Source organism: Pelobates fuscus, chromosome 12, assembly GCF_036172605.1.
Source record: "Pelobates fuscus isolate aPelFus1 chromosome 12, aPelFus1.pri, whole genome shotgun sequence".
In the NCBI taxonomy this organism is placed as follows: Eukaryota; Metazoa; Chordata; class Amphibia; order Anura; family Pelobatidae; genus Pelobates; species Pelobates fuscus.
In genome coordinates this window covers 100,458,713-100,478,845 of record NC_086328.1, presented here as the reverse complement: position 1 = coordinate 100,478,845, position 20,133 = coordinate 100,458,713, and the positions used below count along the sequence as shown (strand labels likewise).

General features: G+C 35.8%; 1 protein-coding gene across 1 annotated transcript in view; it reads left to right on the top strand.

Moving 5' to 3' along the window:
• The window catches only part of LOC134578527 (mucin-5B-like), a gene marked incomplete at its 5' end in the record, with an annotated part of 33,186 nt that extends 14,181 nt beyond the window's left edge, over positions 1-19,005 (top strand). Inside the window, 13 exon segments of the mRNA XM_063437510.1 lie at positions 903-997; positions 1,906-2,032; positions 2,184-2,439; positions 2,580-2,632; positions 2,897-2,997; positions 3,503-3,654; positions 3,885-4,023; positions 5,082-5,186; positions 5,379-5,558; positions 16,508-16,747; positions 17,090-17,246; positions 17,661-17,789; positions 18,896-19,005. Of these exon segments, the coding sequence (XP_063293580.1) occupies positions 903-997; positions 1,906-2,032; positions 2,184-2,439; positions 2,580-2,632; positions 2,897-2,997; positions 3,503-3,654; positions 3,885-4,023; positions 5,082-5,186; positions 5,379-5,558; positions 16,508-16,747; positions 17,090-17,246; positions 17,661-17,789; positions 18,896-19,005 (1,844 nt within the window).
• Positions 19,006-20,133: the final 1,128 nt, after the last annotated feature.

The following is a 20,133-nucleotide window of genomic DNA, read 5'->3' as shown; positions in this document are numbered from 1 at the left end:
CCTTATAATAGAGGCTCTGAACACTATCCCTAGATACATGCAGGATTTTCAAGCTACATATAAGTACCTATTACTCAACTTCCTACGAATATCCTATTTACCCTACTATCTGCGCTCCCTGGCAGCTATACGGTCTACCTGCTCTACATCTATATAACTTCATATGTCTGTTATTCTATCCTCTTAGGGAGCAACTAACTCCATATTTCAATATATTTGAGACTAATCAGGTAGACTGTATTTAAGACCCAGACTTAGTGTGTTTAGCACTTTTTTCACATTTTCATTTTGTAGCACTTTGTTTGGTTGTCTATTACAGGTTTTTAATATTTCTCCATTAAAAATGTATTATTTTTTATCAACATTTCCTATACCATGGGTTCTGAGTTATTTACTCTAATTTATGGGCACACCCTTTGTTAGTTTTTGTTGGAAGCTTGACTCTCCCTCCCAACAATTCTGACTTTCGGGACTTTTCTCTACTGTTTATCGCCTTGGGTTATGCTCATGTTTGTTGCCCATTTAGTCCACTTTTTGACTCCAGAGTCAGCTTAGCCTCACTCTGCAGTCACTTTCCTTCTCTGAAATAGATTTCTTATTTCGCATATTTTGTTGTCATTAAGTTTGGTAAAATTACCTTTGTTCTCTCTCTCTCTCTTTTTTTTTTTTGAATATGTGTATACAAACTAACATTACTGTTTGGCTCTACACTTGTGAGTTGTCAATTTATATACCTTTATTCATTTCTGGTTATAAGTACCATCTGCACTATGATTGTATTGTATATTATTTGCAGATTATTTTTAAAAATGTTACTACCAATATATTCATCTGTTCAGGTATTTCAGTGCTCCGCTTATACTTTCCTTTTTTCTAACATTAATCTAATGTTTATTTTTTAGAAACTTATGCCAAACACTGGTGCTTGTTCCTAACAGACAGCAATGGACCATTCTCTCAATGTCACAAAACCATTGATCCAGAAGACTATTATAAGGTAAAATAAAAATAATGCGATGCTAACCTCAGCTACATTCTCTTTGTTGAGGAAATTTAAAAAAATATAATAATGGACGAGTAATATATAATATATAATATATAATGATATATAATAATTGTAATATATTTTATTTGTGCCTGAGAAATCAGTCTGGGTATGAAGATATTTCTAAAATGATAAGTAATTAAATACAAACAATTAGTAGAAATAATTTGCAGAAGTGCGCATTTTGTGAATTTAAACCAGGCATAGCCAATAAGTACCCATTCAACTGGTGCCATGATGCAAATTTTGGGAGGCTAAGCTTTGCAGTCCCATTTTAATGTGTGCAAGCTGTGTTGTTTTGCCAGAGTCATATCATTAGCTAAAAGCTCCCAAATGTAAGGAATTCAGGGGATAGAATCCCTAATTACAGTGTAGAACAATGATAGAAAGAAGCAAACCAGAGAGCACCTTAGTCAGACTGGCCAAGGTCAAAGACAATAGGAAAATAATGGGAATTTTTGAACAAGCAGGGCCAAACAAAGTAAATCTGTAAAGGAACACTAAAGAATCACACGCATTGAGAACCAGGCAAGGACCACAAACTGGCAGCACACTAATGGAGCACTGAAGTTTAACCCCTTAAGGACACATGACATGTGTGACACGTCATGATTCCCTTTTATTCCAGAAGTTTGGTCCTTAAGGGGTTAAATAGGTAATCCTTGATACGGAGTATGAAGTTGCATGAGATGTGAGGATGCTTGCCAGGAATTATGTGAATAAGCAAAAATAAATGCTTGCTGAAGACATCGGACATATGGAGTTCCTGACAAACTATCTCAAACAGTTAGCCTTCTACACTAGTAGATGATATTTTTCTTCAGTTGCAATCAATATAAACTTTTTTTATTCTCCTTCAGAGATGCTTGTACGATACCTGTAACAGTGAAAAAAGTGAAGATGCCATGTGTGCAGTTATGTCGTCATATTTCTATGCCTGCTCTAGAAAAGAAGTTGATTTGAGGGGGTGGAGAACACATGTCTGCAGTAAGTTGATAAACATCTGCCATTACGTACATACCAATTGTTTTGGGTATTATGAAATCTGCTGGCAATGTTATTTTCTGATTGTTAAAGAGACTGCTCATATAAATGTGATGGAAGGATTTATTAATGTGCTCATCTATTTAATCCCTAGGCTCATACACCCTGGACTGCCCAAAGACTCAAACATACTCTCCGCTTGTCAGTACATGTGAGCCCACCTGTCGCTCCCTCAGTGAGCCTGATGCCTTGTGTGCCATAAGCATGCCCATTATTGATGGATGCCGTTGTGAGGATGGAACCTATAAGGATCATAATGACAAATGTGTGCTTCCAGCTTTTTGTTCCTGTTTTTACAAGGGGACACCAGTGTCACCAGGAGAAGTTTTCCATGAAAATGGGGTAAAATGGTAAGTTATTATTAAGTGATAAAGAACAGACTTAGACATATTTCTTGATTTACTATGGTCACTGCTTCTACTCACAACTGCATTTCTGAACTTCAAATCACTGTACAATGCTAAAACGTTGTTGTTTTCCAATATTGCAGCACCTGCAAGAATGGAAAACTGGAATGTATTGGACAAGATACTAAAGAAATAGGTATATATTTATGGGGGGCAGTTTAAAATGGCACATTTTATTGTTATAGTTTACATTAAAGCCCTTCAATCCACTGCCATCAAATAAAGAAATAAATCAAGCCTAATAGGCAGCTATTTTGATAATTGTTTTTCTAACAATTACATTTATCAAGTTTTCCTTACCTCAAATATTATATCCAAACATTTAAAAAATATATCTTAATCTTCTTTTCTTTTGTAGTTCTCTTGTCTTATATTATTTTGTTTTGTCTGTTTCACATAGTGTGTAAGAGCCCAATGGTCTATTTTGACTGTGACAAAGCCCCAGCAGACACCAAGGGATCTGAATGTCAAAAAAGTTGTTCGACATTTGACACAGAATGTGTACGTATTTTTATGAGCACAATAAGTTGTAGAATTGTTTTTGAATTTAGAGGGACACTATAGTCACAAAACAACTTGAGAGTGCATATGCATGATCTATTCACTAGAACTGCTGTTTTGAGCAGTTTTTAAGTTGTTTTTGTGAGTACTGTGTCTATTTAACATTTTGGTTTCCTTTTACAACATGTTTGAAAGAAACAAACAAATAATACACAATGTAACACCAAAAATATATATACTTGTTATTGGCTATAACCTCTGAAATGTGCTAACTCAAAGTTAAAAAACTATTTGTGACACCCTAAGATCAAACATTAAAGGATACCTAGACAGACCTATAGATTAAAATTTGTTTCAATCAATAGTAATATGCAATTAATTTTGTATAAGTACAATAGGAATTGTCCACTAAGTAGATATTCTAAATTATATTCATACTTTTTGTTTGTTTGTGGTTCTCTATTGACACTGTTACTAACTAAACGTCTGCCAATATATATTACAGTACAGCACACAGTGTGTTTCTGGCTGCATGTGACCTGAGGGATTAGTGACTGATGATGATGGGCACTGCGTGCATGAAGAAGATTGTCCGTGCATGTTAGATGATGATTTATATGAACCAGGGGAAGAAGTTCAAGTAAAATGCAACACCTGGTGAGCCACTTAACTATTACATTTATTCAGGAGAAACATGTCTGAGAATAAAGATTGTGTGCAACTATTGTGATAGTGTGTTTCTTAAATTTCAAATTTACATGAACATCAAATTGGCATTTTTTAGAAAAACATACATTTAATTAGAGGTGTTGTGAATTTCAGAGGATGCTCAGAGATATTCTACTGACAGTTTCTTCCATAAATAATTTTGTGTTTTCTTCATGAAGCACTTGCAAAAATAGAAAGTGGGATTGCACAACCAACACATGTCTGGCGACATGTGCTATATATGGAGATGGGAACTACATTACTTTTGATAACAAGAGATACAATTTCAATGGACAATGCCAGTACTCCTTGGCTCAGGTACATTCTATTGCTTCCCTTTTACATCTCTGATGTGTGTGTGTGTACTTGCAGTCATTCTTGATATCTATAATCTTTAAAATATATTTTAAGTGCTTCATATTAGTGTTATTCTGATGTAGCTTGAAATCTGAGTAGGGACCCATCAAAAAAACCAGCTGCTTGAGCTGTTGTCCGTTCTTAGTACTCTTTTGCACATTGTTTGTTTTTGTTTTTTTCTCTGTCCAAGTTTAATGGGTATGCCACACATGGACCCATTACTCATGATGCCTAGAAGGGTATTGTCTATAACTCACTGAAAAGGCAAGCCTAACAGGTCTAAAAATATCATCTTGGGTTGCTGTATCATGCAGAGAGAGCTGGCATGCATTTCATCTTTTGGGTGGGATCAGTCTGGGATACAAATGGCATAAGTTCTCTTTGAAATGGCTCAATATGAGCTGCAACTAGCTTAAGATCTGAGTGGGCAAGCTACTTGAACTGTTGTGACTTTTCAGTATTCTCTGGAACATTGTTTTTTTACAGAGAATACTATCTTTAAAACAATGGTTGTAAATAATAATAATACTGTCAATGTCAAACTCCCCATATATACATATTGTGATTGACCAAGAATTAAACAAAAGAAAAATAAAGTATTAAAAGTAACCTAAACTATTTTTAGGTTAAGCAGTAAGATTTTATAATTTAAATTATATATATATATATATATATATATATATATATATATATATATATATATATATATATATATATATATATATATATATATATATATATATATATATATATAATAACATAATAATAATAATAATAATAATAATAATAATAATAATAATTAAATGTTATGTTAATGTATGGTGACCTTTTTGAGATCTTGGGATTTTAACTGTGTAGAAAAAAATAACCTTGTCAAGGTAATGCACCTTTTAAATTTACTGTGTGCTATAAAATATGTAATTGATGGTATTTTTTTTACATTACTAATGATATTTGTTTGTGGAAAGTGCTTGCATAAATTACATACTTGTAAAGTGCTTGTAAAAATCAATCTCCAGGATCATTGTTCTGAGGAGCCCGGTACATTCTACATCATCTCAGAGAACATTCCATGTGGCACGACAGGCACCACCTGCTCCAAATCTATGAAGCTCTTCCTAGGGGTGAGAAATTGCTAATTTGTTCACCTTAATATATATGTAACATAAACTTATATGAAAAACAAATTCAACAGTCTTGTTCATTTCCACAGAAACGATTTACCATAATATATCATTCTACCATGGTGCATTCAATTTATTTTAACTGGTAATAATGACATAACCCTTTATGACATTTTTTTTTCTCTTTTCCAGAACTATGAGTTAATTCTTGGTGACCAGAAATTTGATGTAGTGAAGAGAAATTATGGGCAATATGTACCTTTCAAAGTTCGACAGATGGGCATCTACATGATAGTTGAGGCTTCAAATGGCTTGATGTTGGTGTGGGACAAGAAAACAACTATCTTTGTGAAACTCCACCCCAATTTTCAGGTATAGATCTATTGAACAATATGTACCTCAAATGAGATCAAGTTAACCCCTTAACACAGCCAAATGTACAAGTTGTGAACGAAACAAAATGTAAACAAAACCTGGCATTTGCGCTATATGTCTGTCCAACCGTAATTCACCTCTTTCATATTAAATGCCCCCCTTATTATATATCATTTTATTCAGGGGAAACAGGGCTTTCATTTAATATCAAATATTTAGCTATGAAACATAATTTTATATGAAAAAAATGGGAAAAAATAAGATTTTTCTTTTTGTTTAGTTCTACATGACATTTTAACTGTCAATGTCATAATACTGTTTGCTTTTACTGCAATAAAATACACATATTTGTATTCAGCAAAGTCTCACTTGTAAAACAGTACCCCCTATGTACAGGTTTTATGGTGTTTTGGGAAGTTACAGGGTCAAATATAGCGTGTTACATTTGAAATTGAAATTTGCCAGATTGGTTACGTTGCCTTTGAGACTGTATAGTAGCCCAGGAAATAAATTTACATCCATAATGGCATACCATTTGCAATAGTAGACGACCCAAGGTATTGCAAATGGGGTATATCCAGTCTTTTTTAGTAGCCATTCAGTCACAAACACTGGCCAAAGTTAGCGTTAGTATTTGTTTGTGTGTGAAAAATGCAAAAGACGCCAATTTTGGCCAGTGTTTGTGACTAAGTGGCTACTAAAAATAACTGGACATACCCGATTTGCAATACCTTGGGTTGTCTACTATTGCAAATAGTATGCCATCATAGGGGTAATTTTCATTCTTGGGCTACCATAGGGTCATAAAGGCAACGTAAGCAATCTGGTGAATTTTAATGTGAAAAAAATGAAACACAAGCCTTATATTTGACGCTGTAATTTTTTTTTTTAAATATATAAATCTTTATTTTCATTTTTTTTTTTTTTTTAAATTCATTCAAGTACAGATACAGCTTTCAACTATATAGTTTTAAACACGGTACAAAAAGTTACTTTACAATAGTGATACAATAGATAATAATTATAAATACCAATCGGGCCGTGCTTCTAATAAACATCTACCAGTATTCTGCTGTATCTACAGCCATACAAACATACAAGCATACCGTACATTACATCTTGACCAAACCTACTTCCCATTCTCTCAACTGCCTGCGTGTGGCTATCTCTATGAGGGGAGGGGGGGAGGCGGGGGGGGGGGGGGGTTTACCTGTTGTAATTAATAAATCTAACCCAAGGGACCCAAACTTCATTATATTTTTCTTTAGATATCTTGGCTATCCCAGCTTCCATGTTGCGTTGGTATTCAATTTGTATACATATATCCTGCCAGTTTAACGCACCCAAATTTCTCCAGTTTCTGGACATAACTATTTTTATTGCCATACAGATATGAATCCAAATAATTTTTAATTTTATATTGCTTTTTGGTAAATCTAAATGAAACAAATACATTTGAGGCGTGATCTCAGTCCGAACTTCAAACATAAAGTCTACCAATTCCGCTAAGATTGATTTCACAGGTTTCAACTCCTCACAGTCCCAACAGATGTGGGAGAATGAACCTAACTCCCTACCGCATCTCCAACAATCTGGTAGGAGTGTGGGTCGAAATCTGTGAAGGCGAGTAGGGACCAGATACCAACGGTATACTAGTTTGAAGTACACTTCCTGTATATTCACCCCATGTATATATCTTTTTACTGCTTGTAAACCCAACAACCAGTCCTCCACCGAGGATGAAAAATTAAGTTCTTGCTCCCATTTATACATTGCTGGCGCTTTATCTATTTGCCTTTGGCTTCCTGCGAATTGATTATATCTGGAGGCGATTTTTTTTTTATAATGGAATGCTACAAACTGGTCCATTAGAGAACTTTCCGAAAAGTCTTTTCCCATAGTAAAGGATTTTATTCTTAAATAATTAAAAATTTCCTTCGCAGGGAGATTATATTTTGTTATTATTTAAAAGTTCCGCTATTCTTTCTACTCCACCATTTTCCCATTCTTGTATATTTATATCCTTTATATAAAGTTTTAGGGTTGTTAATGGGGCATTAAGTGATATATGTTTTGTTCCATATTTCTTTTTCAAGTGCTTAACGATATAGATCATTGTGTTATTCTTCGGGTTGCTAGATCTTATATTTTTTAGAAGTTCGCTATCGCACCACCAAAGCAATAGAGGTTCCATGTCACCAAGATCTGATTTTTCAATGTCTAACCAGTTTGGTCTGGCCATTGTAAAATTGTCACACTTAATTAGGTGTGCTACCATGTTGTTCATATATAATTTCTGTATGTCTGGGAAACAGATCCCCCCTTCTTTCCAGTCTCTCTGTAGTATTTCCAATGAGACTCTGGGTCTCCTATCTTGCCAAATATAATTTGATATTTGCCTTTGGAGACCGCGTATCGTCTGGTATGTCACCCTCAACGGGAGGTTACTAAATAAAAATGTAAACTTAGGAAGGAGATAGAAATTTACTGCTTCAATCCTACCCAACCAAGAAAGTTCCAATCCCTGCCAGTTTTTTAAGGTATTCCTGAAGTGGATGGCAATATCAGTATAATTAAGTTCTCCAATTTCTCTATAATCTAGAGAAAGTTTTACCCCTAAATATTTTATGTTTCTTGTTTCCCAATCGCATTTAAAATCTTTTTTGAGTTTGTCTACACCTGGTCCACTTAAGCCTTTTATCAGTATTTGTGTTTTATTTATATTTATTTTATAACCTGAATGTATACCAAACACGTTAATAAGCCGAAATACGGCTGGGATGGATCTAATAGGGTCTGCTAGGGTCAGTAGGACATCATCTGCATATAATGCAATCTTATTCTCCATCTTATTCACTTTTAGCCCGCTGATGTCTTTGTTCTGTCTAATCGCGGCTGCCAACGGTTCTATAGAAAGGATATATAACAGGGGTGCCAAAGGGCATCCCTGTCGCGTCCCATTTCTAATAGGGAACCAATTTGATTGAAACATGTATCCTGATACTTTAGCTTGAGGATCCTTATATAGCGCCATTGTGCACTCCTTAAAGTAACCCTCGATGCCGAAGGCCCTCAGTACTTCTTCCATGTACTTCCAGTTAACCCGATCGAAGGCCTTCTCGGCATCGAGGGTAACCACCGCAAAAGGAGACAAGCTTTGATCTGCATGATATAGGACATTCAGTAGTTTCCTAATATTATCAGATGTGCCCCTACCCTCTACAAACCCGCTCTGATCTTTATGTACAATGTTGGGTATGATTTGTTTTAGTCTATCGGCCAGAATTCTAGAGTATACTTTGATATCTAAGTTGATAAGAGATATTGGTCTATAATTTGAAGTATACGTAGGGTCCTTGTCTGTCTTAGGGATTGGTATTATAGAGGCCTGGAGTAGTTCCGTTGGGATGGCTTTCTGATTAGCAAAATCTTCAAATGTTCTTAATATATATGGAGATATTATATCGCTTAATTTTTTATAGAAGATTGAGGAGAAGCCATCTGGGCCTGGTGCTTTACCTGCTGTTAGTGCTTTAATGGTATTACTAATCTCATGTATAGAAAAGGGGGCATTTAGTTGGCTCAGATTCTCCACTGATATTGTTGGTAAGCTCAACTTATCCACTAAAACTGTTTTGTTTCGCCCTCAGATGGCTCATTAAATTTTATATTATATAGGCTTTTATAATAGTCTTCGAATGCTTTAGCTATTTGAGTTGGAGAAAACATTTTTTTACTTCCAACTGTTATATAGTTTATAGATTGAAGTTTATTTTTATTTTTTTATTTATTTGAAAGACTTTTCCCTATTTTATTATTTCCATAGTACCATCTCTGTTTTAAAGTTAACATAGCTTTATTAATCTTTTCTTGAGTTCTTACTAAAATGTTTCCCCTAATCTCTTTAATATCCTCCAAGATTTTATGATCTATGGTGAGTTTATGTAGTCGTTCTTGTTTTGCCAAATCAATATAAAGCTCGTTGAGCTCTTTTCCTTTCTTTTTTTTTATAATAGCGCCCATTTTTATGAGGCATCCTCTCATATACGATTTAAAAGTACACCATAGCATGGCATTGGAGACATCCCCTGTATCGTTACTTTCAAAAAATTCTCTGGTCTGAGTGCGTAGTACATCTACATTAGTTTCTGATTTTAGTAAGTTTTCATTAAGTCTCCATTTGTCTCTACATTTATATTCAGGATTATTTTTTATAACTAAACTTACAGGTGCATGGTCAGACCATGTTATAGGTCCGATTGACACTTTCTTAACTCGCTCCAAAGTTTCAGGTTTTACCAAAAAATAATCAATTCTAGTGTATGTCTGGTGAACATTTGAAAAGAACGTGTAATCTCTCGCTTCTGGATTAGACGTTCTCCAGGCATCGAATAGACAATTTTTTGCCAAAATAGTCTGCATCATTGATAGGCCTGTTCTTTGCTTGGCATCTATGTGGGCGGACTTTATTCTATTCCTATCTATTTTATTATCTATGATGCAATTAAAGTCCCCCCCGATGATTAGGCTACCAGACGACACGCGGTCAATCTTTTGCATCAAATTTCCCAAAAATCTATATGGGGATTGATTTGGAGCATAAACATTTACTAAAGTATACAAAATGTCATTAATTCGAACTATCACTACAGGGAGTGCAGAATTATTAGGCAAGTTGTATTTTTGAGGATTAATTTTATTATTGAACAACAACCATGTTCTCAATGAACCCAAAAAACTCATTAATATCAAAGCTGAATATTTTTGGAAGTAGTTTTTAGTTTGTTTTTAGTTTTAGCTATTTTAGGGGGATATCTGTGTGTGCAGGTGACTATTACTGTGCATAATTATTAGGCAACTTAACAAAAAACAAATATATACCCATTTCAATTATTTATTTTTACCAGTGAAACCAATATAACATCTCAACATTCACAAATATACATTTCTGACATTCAAAAACAAAACAAAAACAAATCAGTGACCAATATAGCCACCTTTCTTTGCAAGGACACTCAAAAGCCTGCCATCCATGGATTCTGTCAGTGTTTTGATCTGTTCACCATCAACATTGCGTGCAGAAGCAACCACAGCCTCCCAGACACTGTTCAGAGAGGTGTACTGTTTTCCCTCCTTGTAAATCTCACATTTGATGATGGACCACAGGTTCTCAATGGGGTTCAGATCAGGTGAACAAGGAGGCCATGTCATTAGATTTTCTTCTTTTATACCCTTTCTTGCCAGCCACGCTGTGGAGTACTTGGACGCGTGTGATGGAGCATTGTCCAGCATGAAAATCATGTTTTTCTTGAAGGATGCAGACTTACCACTGCTTGAAGAAGGTGTTTTCCAGAAACTGGCAGTAGGACTGGGAGTTGAGCTTGACTCCATCCTCAACCCGAAAAGGCCCCACAAGCTCATCTTTGATGATACCAGCCCAAACCAGTACTCCACCTCCACCTTGCTGGCGTCTGAGTCGGACTGGAGCTCTCTGCCCTTTACCAATCCATGCATCTGGCCCATCAAGACTCACTCTCATTTCATCAGTCCATAAAACCTTAGAAAAATCAGTCTTGAGATATTTCTTGGCCCAGTCTTGACGTTTCAGCTTGTGTGTCTTGTTCAGTGGTGGTCGTCTTTCAGCCTTTCTTACCATGGCCATGTCTCTGTGTATTGCACACCTTGTGCTTTCGGGCACTCCAGTGATGTTGCAGCTCTGAAATATGGCCAAACTGGTGGCAAGTGGCATCTTGGCAGCTGCACGCTTGACTTTTCTCAGTTCATGGGCAGTTATTTTGCGCCTTTGTGTTTCCACACGCTTCTTGCGACCCTGTTGACTATTTTGAATGAAACGCTTGATTGTTCGATGATCACGCTTCAGAAGCTTTGCAATTTTAAGAGTGCTGCATCCCTCTGCAAGATATCTCACTATTTTTGACTTTTCTGAGCCTGTCAAGTCCTTCTTTTGACCCATTTTGCCAAAGGAAAGGAAGTTGCCTAATAATGATGCACACCTGATATAGGGTGTTGATGTCATTAGACCACACCCCTTCTCATTACAGAGATGCCCATCACCTAATATGCTTAATTGGTAGTAGGCTTTCGAGCCTATACAGCTTGGAGTAAGACAACATGCATAAAGAGGATGATGTGGTCAAAATACTCATTTGCCTAATAATTCTGCACTCCCTGTATAAGAAACCTGCCACCAGGGTCAGTCTCCTCGTGGATCAACTCATATTTTAAACTATCTGAGAAAAAAATTGCCACCCCTCTTTTTTTGTTCTTTCCCGCCAGATTAGATCTGTGGACCACTGGGAATTTTTTGTAGTTCCATAGTTTTGGCGTAGAATTAGACCAGTGTGTTTCTTGAACGAAACCGATATCTGTTTTACTGTCAATCAATAATTTATACAAGTATCCTCTTTTCTGACCTGAATTTAAGCCCCTTGTGTTAATAGATAGTATGTTTAATGACATACTACCGCAGTTCACCCCACACCCTCATCCCCTCTATCCTCCCCTCAGATAGCATCCAACACTCAAATCCATTCATATTTCCACCTATCGGTCCTATATATATGGACCTCCTGGTGAAACTCCAACTTTCTGATACCTCATTCAATCCATAATATGAAGTTCTGTATACAGTCTTCATATTTGACCCTGCTGCCGTCGCAGGACCCTGGACCAGGATAGTAGGCATTTATTCTTTATTATAATCCCTCTGTCCTTCATACGATTCTGCCCCCCCTTTTTTTTCCTTTTTTTTCTCCTTCCTCTTTCTTACCAATCCTATTCCTAAAGGCGTGATGATGTTCATTCCCTTTATCCTGCCACAAGATCTATCTGCTAAGTCCCCCTTCTACTAACTTTTATTTTATCTGGGGCAATTCTCTCTTCCAATTTCAACTTCTAATACTCCCTTTCCCTAGCCCTTGGTTATGGTCTATAATCTCCCTTCTCCTCCTTTTGTGTGGTTATAAACTTGTGTTTATTGTGAAACCCACTTCATTCATTTCATTCTTATACTTTTAAATAATGTGTCAATAAGTGTAAGTTGTGCTTTTTGCTCATTTTCCTTATACATTACATACATTACTCTATATGTGAATCTATGATTTTTACTCTATATGTGAATCTATAATTATATTCTTTATATGGGTAGCCCCACAATTTAACACCTTTTCTGCTAGTGCCAAAAAAAAAAAAAAGAGAAACACTTATAAATTGTTTTCTATAGTTATAAGTGTTAAATACTCCTTTTTCATTAACTTCATTCTTACTATATTACTTTATATATGTTTATATTAATTTTACCATATACCTTTAAATCTATTATAAATTGTTTCCTAGAGTTATAAGTGTTAAATACTCCTTTTTCGTTCACTTCATACTTACTATATTACTTTATATATGTTTATGTTAATTATACCTTATACCTTTAAATCTGTGATTATGTGATTACCCCTCTATACATTTTACCATTTCTAAACAAAAAAAAAAAAAAAAAAAAAAGGAGGAGGAGTTCGGTTTGACTAAGGGATCAGTTTCAAACTTGACATCTTCTGTTTTAGTGCCAGGTTGTCTCTAAAGATGTATGATTTATCTTTAAAAAAGACCATAATTGCCGTCGGGAACAGCCACTTGTATCTAATCTCCTTGTTCCTGAGGATAACCGTTTCTTCGGAAAAGGTTCTTCTTGCTTGTCTTGTCTTTAGAGATAAGTCCTGATAAACTTTTAGATGTCTCCATTCTTCCGTGTCTAGGATCCCATTCCTTATCTTCTGCATTATTTGATTTTTCATCCAAAAACTAGAGAAGCAAATCATAACGTCTCTTGGGTAGGATTTATCGGTACCATTTGGTCTAGCCAGTCTGTGGAATCTTTCGAAGGTCTCAGAGCCCAGCGTCTGTCTGGATAGTATTTTTGAAAAGAGACTGTTCAGGTACAAATATAAGTCTTCTTGTAATATTGATTCCGGTATTCCTCTAACTCTTACATTGTTTCTCCTGGATCGGTCCTCTAAATCAGTCAGCTTCATCTCGGTGTCCTGCAGTCTCTTCTCTAACTGTATATTAGATGCTTTAATTTGTTCGTATTCCTCTTGGACTTTTTGTAGTATGATTGCCTGGTTTGTAAATTTCTCTGAGAGGGTAGCAATTTCTGATCTGACATCTTTAGAGTTGTTTTCAATATCCACTTGGATCTTTTTATGTAAATTATCCAACATTTGAGTTAACAGTTGTTGTGTCAATCCCTGTGAGTTTTTTGACTGATGTGGCAGGTCGTCCTCTGATATGTTTGATATTTGAAGTGCAGGGAGCTGAGCATTTTCTAATGGCAGGGACTTTCGTTGCCTCTCTAGTTCTATACTAGGCACTTTGGGTGAATAAAATGTGCCTATTGTTGCCTTCTTTTTCTCCATATTTTGGACTTTCTCTTTTTTAGGAGCCATATGAGGTGCTAAAGCTTCTGATTTAAGCTTTATTCTCCGCTAGGGTTAACCCCGCTAGGTTAACTATTGAATATGTCTTTTATCAACTTTAGCGGAATATCTCCTTTGCTCTTTGCTGGTACACCAGATGCTGTCCCTTTAAGTTAACTCTTATTTGTCCAATGTGGAGTAAAGATCAGTGGAAAATAAGTATTTAGATATTTTCTTTAAATGTGGAGTAAAGATCAGGGGAAGATAAGTAATTAAATATATTTTTACTCTCAAATATTATTTTATACTTTCTTTGTCACATTTAACACAAAAATTTCCTTTCCTCTTCGCTGCAACACCAGATGACTGTCCCTTTAAGTTAGCGCTTATATATAGAGTAGAGATTTAGTTGCAGATAGGTGGATAAGTATATTTTTTACACACAGACATTAATTTATACACTCTGAGACTCTGCCAAAATCAATCTTCTATTTACAAACTCAAATAAATTCAGACTGTAGATGTATACTTATCGCACTCAGCGTCCTCTCTTCTTCCATGTGTCAGCAGTGCCCGATAACTGTCCCGTTTAGTGAACTTTTAATCATCAGATAGGAGTACAGAATCAGTGGCAGATGAATGCCCCAATGTATCAGCTTTGTAGCTTTGTATCTTTGTAGCAACTTTGTAGATTAGTAGCTGTTTGCTCGTGGAAAGTTGTAACTTTGTAACTTTATGGCTTAGTAACCGCTTTATATCTGCTGCTCATCGCACTTGTGAAGATCCGTGGCAATCAGTGGCAAGTGGGCTCATAATGTACCGGCTTTATGGTTCGACAGCTTTTTCCAGTACCTTAAGCCTCTTGTAGCTTTATGGAGGCTGCTCAACTGCTCAGCCGTCTGTCGCGCTCGTGCCCCGCTGCCCTTCACAGTCTCTCCGCCCGGCGTTCTCACCGCCTCGACAGGCTCGCACGCTGCATTGCCCCACTTCCTGGTCCGTGAAGACGCGGTCCCACGGCTTACGTGCGCACCGACGTCACGTACCGCCCGCCCACATCATGACGCTGTAATTTTTTAAACACCATAAAACCTGTACATGAGGGGTACTGTTGTACTCGGGAGACTTCGCTGAACACAAATATTTGTGTTTCAAAACAGTAAAAAGTATTGCAGCAAGAATATCGTCCGTGTAAGTGCTGTTTGTGCGTGAAAAATGCAAACAATTTCACTTTTACTGGCGATATCATCGTTGTAATACATTTTACTGTTTTGAAACACTAATATCTGTGTTCAGCAAAGTCTCCCGAGTAAAACAGTACCCCCCATGTACAGGTTTTATGGTGTCTTGGAAAGGTATAGGGTTAAATATAGTGCTAGCAAATTAAATTCCCTATACTTTCGGCATGGGTTGTCATGCAGGTCCCGCTAATTGTAATTAATTAGGATACCTAATTATGTAAAATTATTACATAAATATATGTGTAGAATTAATATATGTATATATATACATATGTGTATATATACGTATATATATATATATATATCATTTTTTTTTAAAATATTTTTATTTATATATAGGTATATATATAGTGATATATACGTATATATTTATGTATATAGATATATATATATTATTTCATTCTACATGTATTTTGATATAAATATATATATATATATTAATATCACAATACAGTTAGAACGAAATAAAACACATCTATATATTTTTTAATATTTTATTTTTAATTAATTTTTTATTTTATTTTTTACGTATTTACATTTTTTTATATTATATAACAATAATTATATATATATTTAATCAGTATCAGTCTACGTGTAATTTGATATTAATATATATATATATATATATATATAATTATATATATATTAATATTAAAATACACCTAGACAGTGTATGTGTATGTGTGTATATATATACTTAGATCATATATATATATATATATATATATATATATAATATATATATATGGTCTAAGTATATATATATTTTTTTACACTTATTTTAATTTTACACTTAATTTAATTTTATTTCCAGCCAGCAGGGGGACCAACTGTCATTACAGTTAGTCCCCCTGCTGGCAATGCCTGAGCCAGCTATACCGGCCATGTCATTGTGAGGTCCTCGCAAGGACCTCACTCTCACATGACCGGGAGGGACCGGAGAAGGAAGATCTGCCGCGGGGGGCTCCCTGGGAGTCCCCCCAACCGCGATCGCCGGCGACCGGGTAAGTTACAAAAAAACGGAGGGCGTACTATTACGTCCTGCGGCGTTTAGAGCCGCTTTTAAAAGGATGTAATAGTACGCCCTCCGGTCTTAAGGGGTTAATCTTTGTTAAAGTGAACAATTATATCTTTCAAAAACGTGTTTCATAAATCATTCAAGCATTGATTTTTTAATTTTACACTGATTAAAATGCTGTTGGAAATATTCTGTTTGCAAACTAATGCATCTATTGCATTAGATAAAATATTCCAATGTTTTCTTTTAATCTTTTGATAGGGCAAGGTTTGTGGTCTTTGTGGTAATTACGATGGGAATGCTGTTAATGACTTTATCACCAGAAGTCGCTCTGAGGTTGGTGACGCATTTGAATTTTGCAATAGCTGGAAATTGTCGCAAAACTGCCCGAATGCTATTGAAGCAAAAGATCCTTGTCTGTCCAACCCATATAGGAAAGCATGGTCACAGAAGAATTGTAGTATCATCACAGGTCCTGTCTTCCAGGCCTGTCATCCCAAGGTGAGAACTATATTTTGAAATTCTTGCCCTCTTGCTTTAGATTGCCACTTATTCCAGTTATTCTATACATTACTTGTGATGTAGTCTTTAAATTCTGCTATTTCCATAAATTAATTGTACAGAAAACACTAGCCAATCTGGTCTTTCCAGAATTTCAATGTACTCAATTCTCATATCACAAATTAGTGATGTATAATGAATTGATTTTCTAACATTATCTTGTGCTCCAACAACTTTGTGTTACATTATCCTGAGCTATGTGCAGTTTTCTAATATTAAAGACAATAACATGGAGATTCATGATCACGTAGGAATAGGAAATGACTGCTTCTCTACCCATAGATTGACCCAATGGAATATTATGAGTCTTGTGTTCATGATGCCTGTGCTTGTGACACTGGAGGAGACTGTGAATGTCTCTGTACAGCTGTAGCCTCATATGCCCAAGCTTGCAGTGAAACTGGAATATGTGTGAACTGGAGAACTCCATCCATATGTCGTAAGTGTTAAATGACCCAATATTTAAATGGATGGTTTAGCTGTAGACTGCCATTTTTCAGTAGATACAAATTTTCAATTTTCATGCTATGTCTATCCTAGGTTTTAAATAACTAGTTATTGTTCACATGCTAGTTAAGAGTGTTTACAGAAATTTAGTTCCCTATTGTGATAATTTTCAGGGTATTCTAGACTGCACTTTTGTACAAGATTTCACAAACATAGACCATTCCAATATCACACAGGACCTTTTACCATACCCATGTAACACATGTCAAGTCTTTTAACCAACACATTTATCTTTCTGAGCTTCCTACTAAATACAAACCCAACCTTTCCAATTGGTATTTTCACTACATAACATTAGGTGGTTCTACTGGTGTAAACTCATTAATTCTTGTCCACTTATAAACAGCTATATATTGTGATTTCTACCATCTGAAAGGACATTGTGAGTGGCATTACCAAGCTTGTGGAGCTCCATGCATGAAGACATGCATGAATCCTACTGGGGTTTGCTTTAACAATCTGACTGGTTTAGAAGGTAAGAAAGACTCATGAACATTTTATGATTCACATGTGCCACAAATAATACAAGACGAGTGAAATGCAAACTGTGATGTTCAGATGCTTTTATAGTTTATTGTTATGTTTAAATTAAGGATAACTATTTAATAGATAAAATAACTGAGCAAAGAATGAACATTTTATGTTTTATTTCAAATGATTGGATTCCTGGATACTTTTTAGGGTAACTTGTTTCTTGAGGGATGTTTCCCTTACCCTCTCCCTGCAACAACTTTTCACCTTCTCCTTATACTCATAAATTTTCTTTCTTCTTTTCTGTCTTTTTAATTTCCTTATCTCTTAAATATGGAAGGTAGTTTACTTTCCTTCTAATGTCAAAACTACAGAACAGTGGTGCGAGTTAATGTTTTGAGAGATCACTTTTTGTTGCTTTAGGTTTACTGCTCTTAAATAAGGAGTGTAAAAAAAAACCGTAATAAATCATGGATGATATGCTGCAAATATGAAAAGAAAAAGAAAATCTGAATATTATAGCTTCACATAGACGTAATAAAAGCAATTTCATCAGACTCTCATTAGGTTGTGAATTACTTTTACAAATAATTATTGACATATATTTTCTGTTGCCCCGGTGTATGCTAAAAAATGTGGCATGGCATGGTTTTAGTTTGATAACCTTTTTTTCTGCCATACCAGAGGATTTGTATGAAGAACAAAGAGAACAAGAAACCTAGTTTAATTTATGTTACACTGTTTACATTGTATTGTATTAATTGTTCTAACTTCATAAAATGTACAAATAGCAAGTGCACACATTTCAAATAATTTTAATAATCTTTTTATTATTTTGCTATTCTTCACTGATGCACTATGTTTATCAGTTTTACTGGTCACCAGTATCACATGGCTAGCATTTGGCTAACCACTCAGTGATGGCTAGTGTAATTTTACTGGCAAATATAACTCTAACATGGTTACTTACAAAAGTGAGAATTCAAATTGAATTTGTTTATAATGCCCATACAATTATTAAAGCTGCCCTTTAATCAGCTTTAAAGCATGATCCTTGATTTTGTTATTGATATGATCTTCAGAAATTCACATGCTTTCATATATCCTCAGGTTGTTACCCAAAATGTCCACCAGACAGTCCTTATTTTGATGAGGAGAGCATGCGGTGCATTTCCTCGTGTCACTATTATGATGAATATGGAGATGAATATAAACCATGACAGAAAATGCCAAGTGTGGAAAGATGTTCAATCTGGTATGAATCCTAGATATTGGCAGGCATGTGTGTGCATGCGTGTGTGAATATGGCTCGATAGGAAGTAAAGATTATGACTATAGTTGAGCGGACACCTTGATGTTCGGGTCCGGCTGGTTCGGCCGAACTTTGAAAAAAGAATTTGACCTTGAAATCGAACTTGACCTTGAACTTGATCCTGAATCCGAACCCCATTGAGGTCAATGGGGACCCGAACTTTTGGCCACAAAAATGCCTCTAAAAAACTCCTGGAAAGAGCTAGAGAGCTGCAAAAGCAAGTCAAATAGGGGTAAGAGTAGGACAAGTGCCCTGCAAACAAATGTGGATAGGGAAATCACTTAAAATAAGATAAAAATTAAAAAAAAAAATTCTCTTTCATTGTTCACACTGAGCTCAACTCCTGATGCATGGAGAAAAGGCTTCACAAGCCTCTGCTAATGTGCACCTAGTTTATACTAAGTGACCCATAGGTTGAGGAGGCGGTGACCATGGCGGTGGAGGAGGAGGATGAGGTAGCCAACACTGTTTTTATTATATATATATATATATATATATATATATATATTTATATTAATTGGGGTAGCCCGCAAAATATTGGGCCATATAAAAAAAGACAACTCTGTTCCGCAGAGTAGCTGTTGACATTATACTTGCGCAGGAACTTTGTTGACTATAGAGAACCTTGTGCAAATCGCACATCCCCGTGGTGGCGACTTTGCATGCGGATGTCATCCATATCAACTTTTGATGCCAGTTTCTGCACCTACCATGGTGACCACGGGTAATGGGGAATCAGGGTTCCATTCCATACAGGGACCCTGAGAAACGGCTACCACATGCAAGGAAGGCAGCAGGTGCGCAAATGACCCACTCCCGACGCGGGAAGGTAGGGACGACAAATAACAATACAGGACTCTTTAGAGGCCCTGTAATTGTAATGAGTTCACTTGAAATCCTTTAACTCTGATCAATTGGAGGGAAGTCTGGTGCAGAGCCACTGACCCATGCGTGCCGCAGCTGAAACTCCACTATCGCCTGCTGCTGCTCGCAAAGTCTCATGAGTCGGTGAGCGGGAAGGCCGAAGTTACGCCGC